The following is a 9,939-nucleotide window of genomic DNA, read 5'->3' as shown; positions in this document are numbered from 1 at the left end:
TTAGATAAAATTATTAGTTATTAACATTAGTTAGTTTTTACTTTAGTTAGTAATCTTACTAACTTATTAATTGACTAACTAACTTTTAAAATAACCAACTAACTTTTAATTGCGTGGAAATATTGCATTTAAACGGGTAACTTGGATATTTAGAATGTTCACAATTGAGTGGGTATACACTTCTTGCATCATTGACGATGTCCCAATATCCCTAGAGCCAAGAGGACTTATGGATTGGTTTAAGAGGAGGTGAAAAGAAAGGAGCATTTCCTAGGATGGGACTTCCTCTTGCATGTGCTCAAAACATTTGAATATTTTTACTATTCTATTCATGCCGTCTCTGTATGTTTGGCATGGTTACACTAGTTGAAGTACCTATCTTGATAGTATTATGCAGGTGGTATTGCAAATTTTAACTCCATTCAAATACATCAATCTCAACTCCTTGTATAGATGAGGCTTCTTAAGAGAGAGTGCTTTTGGTCTGCCAATCTAGTGCTTGGCTTTACTAATCTTTAATAAGTTTTGATACTTCTCGCATAGCATTGGATTGAAGCTAATTCGAGTCCAAGTATCTTTTAGAGCTAGGTTTTTCCAATCCAAGGAACCTTGAACTTTGAAAATATGAAATTCCCTCCTCAAGCTCATACCATCAATCACGCCTTCGTATACATGACTATCGATTGTTTTAGGAGATGCATAAAAGTCAATCAATGCATTCACTTCTCCAAACCCATACATCTTAAAAAGTTGTCCAACGGGGAAGGAAGAGGGATATAATATGTTTAAGTTCTTCAAGATGGAGTTGTCTTCAAACCTCTCAAAGTACCCAACAATTGAGAGCAATACTCTTTTTGAAAAGTAAGAGCAATATGCAGATTGCAGCGTTCAAGCACTGCCATCTGTGAAAGAGGCATTTCCATTCAAAACCTAATCAAGACATGCAATAGAAATCAGCTAGATACAATACATATGGAAGCTTTAATGATGATTTCTATTGAGGGCGGTAGTCTACAAGAAATGGACTTTACTAGAGGAATTGAAGCATGGAAAATATGCAAAACATCAAGGCATATATATGGTGCTCCTCAACCTTAATTTGTAAGGTTTTTAATGCTCTATATTTTGTTATATTTACTTTCATAGTATTTTCAAGCTTATGTAACTATTACTTATGTTTGAGCTTTTAAAATATGTATTTTGCAGGTGTGGACTTGCTCACAGATTGGCTTTTTCATCTCCTACTTAAGGAGTTGAGTCTTGCCATTCTCTTTATAATACATGTTTGAGATATTTAAAAAGTTGTTTTGAAGCTAACATAACCTCTCTTTTTTATGTGCAGGTGATGCTTTTTTGCTTGAAAGTGACTCCTAACATGGAATGTTGGGACATTTGCATATCTTATTTGTATAAGAAAATTTGCAAGGTGATATTTTTTTGCTTGAAAGTGACTCCTGACGTGGAATTTTGGGACATTTGCATATCTTACTTTGTATAAGAGAATTTGCATGGGGACTACTTAACTCATCCAATGCCAAAAGACAATAGCTAAATTTCTAGTATGCACTTGATATAGCTTCAAGGTAGTAGCTTCTTTCTGTAGCATGAACAAAGCCACCTTGTATGATTCATTTGCTCTCTCTCTCTCTCTCTCTCTATTATCTTGGATCCTTGTTTGTCGTTGAAAATGCCAACTATGATACAAAAATAACTCATTTTGCAACTTGCAAAGTAAAATTTTTGAAATGCAAGATTATTTGGTACAAGGTTGTTGATAATTAGATTATGAACTTGAATGTAAAATACCTTGAACTTTTAAATAATAAATTTGTAAATTATAAATATTGAGAAAAAACTACATCTTTATATGTTTAAAGGTTTTTGTATTGCCTATAAAAAATATTTTTGGTAAACACTGGTGTCGAGCGGATATTTTCCTAAACCACACACTACATTATACTTTAGTAGTACAGATAAATGGAGATATAGGCTGGGGTGCCTACCCTGGCCTCTGGGGTTGACACTGTAGGAATTAATAAGGGAGATAATTTATGTTTTAACGTGCTACTCTGCTGTTGTCATCGATCGTTCTTAGAGAAGAATGGAGGTGCAGGAGACGAGAGAGAGAGAGAGACGAATAGCCGAATGAGATTTGTTTCATTAATTATCATACATATACAATTGAAATAGGCGACGTTTCAGTTGTCGCTTTGTATTATTTTTATAAATATATATATATATATTTCAATAGACACAAGGAATGGCTCCTTGGGCTCGGTTTGCGTGTAAAATCGTCCCTAAGCTGGGGTGCCCATCCTGGCCTCTGGGTTTGAGACAAGGAAAGGCTCCTTGGGTTCAGGTATGGCGCCCAAACATGATCGGAATTCCGAAAGCAAGTCCAAAGCCGGCATCGTGTGCTCTGCGAGAGATGCAATCGGGTAGCACAGCAGAGCAGCCACCGCGCAGAGCATCCATGGCTTCCATTGCAGCCTCGCGGTGTCGAAGTAATTTATGCTCGGAACCTCCACGATACAAACATGCACCAGCAGCGACAGAATGACGATAGTCAAGAAGAGCCCGTTTCGACAGAGGCTGCGCCAGACACCACTTGGACTATTGCAGTGAGCGTAGATCTGGTTGAGGATCTGGCAAAGGATGAAGAAGGTGAAGATGATGGTGGTGTTGTCGTTCAATGTCAGGTCCCCTGCAAATTTGAACCATTTCAGCCCCACCGTCTGGAAGAGAAAGACCACGGCAAGCTGGTACAATGCCTGCGTCCATATCCTGCAGCGGGTAGAGTTGTCCAAGAGTGGTGTGTCGCGATGGAAAAGCTCTTTCATCTCCGAGAGGTTAAGATCAGTGGGGTCTTGGCAGGTCAAAGCCACAGGTGCCAATGTGTCGTTGAGTAGATTTAGCCAAAGTAGTTGTGCATTGGAAAGCGGTGACCCAAGCGATGGAAATACTGCACCCACTAAGCTCATCAAGACTACTACTGTGTCGAAGGGGAGATGATATGCAAAAAAGACCCTCAGATTGTAGGGAATGCGTCGGCTGTGCTCGATCATCTTTGGAACACATCCAAAGCCCTCACTCAATTGCATGTTGGTGACCAGGGACTCTCTCAAAGAACATGACCCCATTGCATTACTTATCACAAATACATCCTCTCCAGCTTTCTTTAGCTGGTTCACAAACATCACTTTCTTTGCTGAGGATGCACTTGCTAGCACGGCCGGATGTTGCACTTGTGTGCTGCCTCCAAAGAACACAGAAGATTCTATGGCCTCATCACCATTTCCCAGAATACCACAGTCTGTGGCAATTGCTTTTGCAGTACAGATGTGATCAGCTGTCACCAGTCTGATCATCATGCCAGCATTTCGAGAAGCAACCACAGCATTGGCTACATCAGGCCTGCATTCATCCCGTAGCCCAAAAATGCCAAGGAGAGTCAGCTCATCCTTTGGGAGCTCGTCACTCAGATTGTCATGTATACCTGGACCTGATGTTGTGTAGGCAAGCCCAACGCATTGCAATTTCTTGGCTGACATTCCCGAGACTACATTCTGAAGAAGAGGCTTATCCATGAGAATTTGAGCATTTGCAGCATTCAATGACTTGGAACACATGTCCACGATGTTTTGTGCTGGCCCCTTCCAATGGATTGTAATAAGGTTTGGTATGCCATCTGGGAAGGTCCTGTTCTTTACAGCAACCCCTTCACACATTGTTGTAGAATTGAAGGGCTCCTCTTTCATCTTTTCAGCTGTAGTGACTCTAGGCCTCAAGGCCACCCTTGCCCAGACATGCAACGCTTTGTTAATCTCAGCATTTTCCCCTGTTCCATTGCATTCATTCTCTACTATCCCTTGCTGCAACATTTCACAAATAGGAGCATGAACTTCTGCCAAATCTTCTCTCATATCTCCAGCAATCCAAGCTTGCTTAACTCTCATGTTTGTCCCCTTGGTAAGGGTACCCGTCTTGTCGGTGCAGATTGTTTTGGCAAAGCCAAGATTTTCACATGCTGAAAGGCTGCAGACGTAAGCTCCATCCCTCATCATTTTGCGCATGCATCTAGCCATGCTCAATGTGAGAACAAGCTCCGCCCCTTCAGGCTTGATGACTTCTAGAATGCTTAAGAAGTTCTGAAACACGACAGCAATGGTAAACCACAAACTTATCCCTTGCTGCCTCAGTCTGACTGTGAATTGTGAAATGATCAGGACAATTATGGACATCAAAATTCCCCAGATCATGCTGATCCTTGAAGACCATCTAGTGAGCTCCTCCAAACAGCATTCAAGTGGTGTTGGATCTGCTGTTTTGATCATTAGAACATGATGGTCATGACCTTCACTTTCTGATTTGCCCTTGACAACTAGAAAGCGCCTTTCCATTGTGCAGCTGTCCACCGTAAAACGCTGACATCCCAGCAAACCCCTTTCTGATAATACTGGTTGTGATTCTTCATCCACTACAACAGACAAATCTTCTGTGGTGGAATCACCATACTGGTTGGGCAAGGGAGGGCCCCGTGATAGTGATGATGACATTTCAGGACTTGCATTTGAGAGCTCCAATATATCTCCAGGGGCAATATCGAGGATGCTCATGCGATGCCACCTGCCTTCTCTTAGCACAATGAAGTTTCTCAATCGCTTGCTCACCTTATAAAAGCAGCGGCACAGTTGCATATCTGACAACATTTTGGACAGAAATTGGGCAGTCACTGGGACCAAGATGTTCACAACCGCCTTCCCTCCTGCAGATCCATTTTCACCTTCAGCTAGCCAAACTATCAGTGTGATCGCTGCAATCATCAGAAGGATGATACGCTCTTTCATTGCATTCCAGAGACATGCAAAGAACAGTTTGAGAAATAAAGTTTGATGCTGGGGATTCTCTTCCTTAACACCTCTGCCAGATGTAGCACCGTTCAGCGGAGATGAAGTGGGCTCTGATCCATCGATCAATGGTTCATGCATCTCCCTATAAACAGAGCTAGACTTTAATACAGGTCGGAGAAGCAGTGATTTTCCATGATGATTCTCTTTCTCAAATGCAGTTGCTGTACTATCATGGAATTTATTGTACTTCCGTCGCATTCTACATGTTGCACGGATAACGATCAAGGTGGCTGCATTGGAAAGCAACCGCTTTCTGCCAGATGGGACATGGTCCAGTGGAGATGGAGCAAGCTCTGTTGTGCGGATCACCAATAGCTCATTTTCCTCCCCATGAATTGCGGCACTGGAGCTTGCTCTTAGTTTTGCTCCTCTTGCAGTGCCATGGCAATTAGGGTATTGAGTTTGATCAGGCTTTCGTAAACAATCATCTTCATATGCCTCTTTTCCCTCCATACCTGCCGATTTTCCTGTTGTCCATCCATGTAGTGAAAATTGTCAGATGGGCACAACTAAGATACTGTGATCATCCAGCTTACCACAATTGTTGAAGATTTTAATGGACCCTACCCAATCAGGCTTAAATAAACAACAGGAAATGGAGCTAGTAGTGATAGCAAGAAACAATAGTGTAGTCGTACGGTAGGAACTCTTATTACATTATGTTATGGTGTAAGAACTGCAGCTATTACTCTAATGTTAGTCCCATAAACTTTCCCTCATGTACGCTTATTGCATTATGTTATGATGTGAGAACTGCAGCTATTACTCTAATGCTATGTCGAGCCTTAAGGAGAGCACACAGCACTCACCACTTGCAAAAGGAGACAGACGCGCACTGGAGAGCTGACAGTTTTGCTGACTGCTGTCTTCTGTTAAGCAGGCAAATTAGCTTGAGAATTAGAGCTGTACCCGAAGCAAAAGTCAGGTGTAGGTGAATGCTCATATGGGAAATGAGCCTTTCCCTCAACACGTAAAGTAAACGCGTGCGCTTTCACTCGTATGGCCCCCCTTGGAGAGTATATTCGTGACCTTCTTAGCCTGGAACCAGCCCTCAAATTTAAAGGGCTACCCAACTTTTTATTTAGAAGGTCTTAGAGGACCTCTCCTTTTCTTTTTAAAGAGTTTGGAAGGGCATATAACTATTTTTCTAAAATTTTTACCTTTCTTTTGAAGGGTAATTAATATATGTATCACCCTTCTCTAGAAGGGCAAAACCGCCTTTGAAGGGTGTTGCAACCTTCAAATTTTAGGCTTGCCTGGAAATGCGTTTACGATACCAATACACAACTCAAGGACGTAAAGAAAGGCTCATTTCCGTGTTTATTTTTGCAAGTCCACTAGGTTTTTTCCATTGAACAGCTCCGTGAACAAGTGCCTTTCTCTTGGAAGGACTTTTTCAAAATTTTGACCTTCGAGAGACATGTATTCTAAAATTTGCATTTCTACCTAATAGAATAGTATTTGAGAAAAAAAATAAATAACTATGACAGTTATATAAGCCATCTTGTTGGTTTTTCGTGTCCATTAATTTAAAAAAATATAATACCGATATGAAAATTCCCAATGCCATATACGCCATGGGATGATGGGCCATGGGCCACCGGAACTCTTTACAAGTTTGCAATGAGTCGCCTGACAAAAGACGCAACTTTACGTCCTTGAGTTGTGTGTCGGTATCGTAAATGCATGTGCCCCCTACGTCCAAGAGCCGTCAATGTCTTGACTGTTACTGTCTATTGATTGATTACTCGAAATTATTGTCTTACGTTTGGGAATTGGGAACTTGCCACATGGCACAAGCCAAAGCCACTGCCACCGTTCTACAGTCTAGGGGACACAACGTCAGGTTTGTCTATTATAGAGGGGCCAGCCGTCAGGGCACGTGCGCCGCCGCCATGGGGACGTGGGCGGCGGGCCGCCGGAACTCTTGACAAGTTCGAATAGCGTCAAACTGGTTGCATCTGAAACCAAGATGGTTGGAACTTGGGCGATACGAGATCTTTAGTACACCCACAAGTTTGCATAGCGCCACACATGTAGAGACAAGGCTTTATGGGCTCCCAGCCTAAACTCATTTGAATTTGAGCTGAGTGTGGACAAGGCTTTATGGGCTCCCATGTGTGGCTAAGTACTTTTAGACTTTGAACTCATCTCCTTCTACTCACAATCTTTCATGCCCATACACCCATCTGCCCATGTGTCCATGGCATCTCTCTCTATTAGAGTCTCTCCCTCTCATTTATCATGTTAAATATATGTTAATTATATATATATATACATATATATAGTTCTCTTTACATATATATACACTAGTGCTCAGTGCCAGAACCTACACAAGCATTGTCGTGACGTTGTGCATCCACCACTACAAACTTGAGGGCAGAGTTTTTCGCCAAGAATTTGAAAACATTAGTCAGTGTCATTAGGAATTTATTTTCCGTTGTGTGTGTGTCTTTCTGTTTTTATGATTTTGTGGAAGATACTACATGGGGAGAATGCATATTATGGAGTGATGAATTTCTCCATGAATCATTGCTTCCATAAAGTTTGTGCAAGGTGGATTTGGCTATATAAAACATTTGAGGGCCATATACGAGTCTAATGGAGTTGTTATGGTGCCATGGTGATTATTTTATTAAGCATTGTTTTGGAAAGCTGAAATGGTTGCAACATCCTTTGAAGTATGTTTGATGTTCAATGTAGAAGAAGTCACAAGCAAAGATGAATGCGCAAAACTTGTACAATTTATGGAGGAGCTTGTTCAAGGATTGGATGTATACGTTAGAATGTTAAGGATAGTTGTTTCCATGGACATGTCATTAATATTGAAGAAAATGCATTCAACACCAAAGATGAGGTTGTTTTATCAATGCGATGTAAGGGTGTTGAATTTGGGTAATAAACATGAAGATTGATAGAGTTGTCTTCGAGATTTGAGACGTGCTTTGTGTCACTACAAGGAGATAGGAGAATAGTGATGGCCGTTTTCGACACAAATTAGTGGCATCGCTAAATGCGACGTAAATAGCGACGGTACTCAAACGAAAAAAAGAGGGTCAAAACCCGAGCATGGCATTTTGCACAAAACAGCGAAAGAGGGAGTGAAAGAGAGAGCAAACTACATCGTGCATTTGGGAGAGAGAGAGGGAGAGAAAGAGGGAGAATGAGAGCTTCTCACTACCGCTGCCGCCATTTGTGAAGAAGAGGAGGAAGTGCACCAAGGACGAAAAGGAGCCGCCGTCGCGAAGAGGAGTCGCCAAATCCATCCTTGGGCCTTTGCGGTGAGTGCATTGCTCTCTCTTGGTTTGTTTGTTTTTTTTTCCTTTTCTTTTGTTTGTTTTTGTTAAACATAATGTGTACCGAGGGAGAAAGAGAGGAAATGAGAGAGGGAGAGGAAGAGAGAGAGAAAAAAAGAAAGAGAGAAAGAGAGAGGGAGGGAGGGAGAGAGGACAAGGAATGGATAAAAAACAAAGAGAGGGTAAGATCTTGTTCTTTAATTTATTCTTTTATTGTTTGTAGTAGTAGTAGTAGTAGTAGTAGTAGTAGCAGAGAGAGAAAAAGATGTTTTGTTAAAGGTGCACCTTGGGTGTGTTCAACGCTTCGGGATGGCGAGTAGTAGTAGCAGTGGTGGTGGTGGTGGTAGTAGTAGTAGTAGTAGTAGTAGTAGTAGAGAGAGTGTGTGAGAGAGAGACAAAGGTTTTGTTAAAGGTGCACCTTTGGTGTGTTCAACGCTTCAGGAAGGCAAGTACTAGTAGTAGTAGTGGTAGTAGTAGTAGTAGTAGTAGTAGTAGTAGAGAGAGAGAGAGAGAGAGAGAGAGGTGGTGGTGGTGGTAGTAGTGTGTGTGTGTATATATATATATATATATTGTTAAGGGTGTACCGTAGGTGTATTCAATGCTTCAGGAAGGCGCAGAAGGCCTATGTCTCCAGGCTCGGTAAAGCGAAAAGAGAGATTGGACTTGGAGATGAAAGAATGGTTTTATTGACATACTTTTTGCTACCTCCTCCTACGCTCTGCATATCGAGTCACACACAAAGGAAAAAAGGTGACGAGGTTCGATGCAATACCACAGAACGGGGAACACTCCGATATAGGGTAGCTAGTCCCTCGCTCCCATGCATATAAATTACACTTTACATACTGTAGGCCCACATGGGAACTTTACATATATTAATTTTATTGAGTTACAAGAGAAGAAATCCCTTCTCAGGCAATTTAAGAAAGAAAAAAAGAATGATAATAAAAACAAATTGTTTGTCGTAACGTAGACCAAATGGAAAATGATGAAGGTCGTGATGTTCAAGATCGCGAGGCGTATCTTAATCAGTGTGCCCCATGTCCTTGCTCTCAATGTAAGATGGCAATTAGATGAAAACGTCGATTGTCTATAGAACACGTACGACGCTTCGAGTTTCAATCAGAGATCATTGATCAGGCGATCTCAGATTTTGAGCAAACGGTAAGAAAAGTGTATATCAATTATGCATCGTATTCGCAAACTAATTGAATATCATATACCAAAACATTGGATGTGACCATAAAATTTATTACAGGGAGCTGACGTCTCATCCCAAGGAGGAATGCACCCTTTGTGGCCAATTAAAAGAGTTCATGGGCGTACGATGGATGGAGTGCCTGAGCCAATCCACCAATTGGAAGGCACTACCCATTCTATACCGTCAATACCAGAGAAAACAAACAGCCTTCCAGACTTTCTTACAATCTTAGAGCTTGAAATGGAGGCAATGATCGATACATTGATGCCCATGGATGTCGAGACATCTGATCCGCTTAGAGAGGAAGCATCCATACCATTATATGATGGGTGTTGAGTATCTCGCAGGAAGACACATTTTGCTTGCACTCCTAAGTGTGCAAGCAAAATATGAATGGAGTGATGCGAGTGTGACAGAGTTGTTCAGATACCGTCTATGTACGCTTCGTTGATTTCTATTTGGTACAATCATTAAAAATAATTTTTCTTTTTCAAGGTGTTTTATGATTTCTTTTTAGGTTGCTAAAGTATCA

The 9,939-nt window shown here is 41.4% G+C and overlaps 1 protein-coding gene across 1 annotated transcript; it reads right to left on the bottom strand.

The window, feature by feature from the left end:
- Nucleotides 1–2,297: 2,297 nt before the first annotated feature.
- LOC148023128 (calcium-transporting ATPase 12, plasma membrane-type-like) lies at nt 2,298–5,363 on the bottom strand. Its single transcript, XM_087695320.1, has one exon. It carries the CDS (start codon nt 5,361–5,363, stop codon nt 2,298–2,300), a length of 3,066 nt encoding a protein of 1,021 aa, XP_087551446.1.
- Between the last annotated feature and the right edge of the window lie 4,576 nt (nt 5,364–9,939).

Source organism: Lygodium microphyllum, chromosome 16 (genome assembly GCF_053477565.2).
Source record: "Lygodium microphyllum isolate KBCC chromosome 16, Lygodium_microphyllum_v1.1.10, whole genome shotgun sequence".
In the NCBI taxonomy this organism is placed as follows: Eukaryota; Viridiplantae; Streptophyta; class Polypodiopsida; order Schizaeales; family Lygodiaceae; genus Lygodium; species Lygodium microphyllum.
The sequence above is the reverse complement of the archived record's forward strand: the minus strand, read 5'-3'. Positions and strand labels throughout refer to the sequence as shown.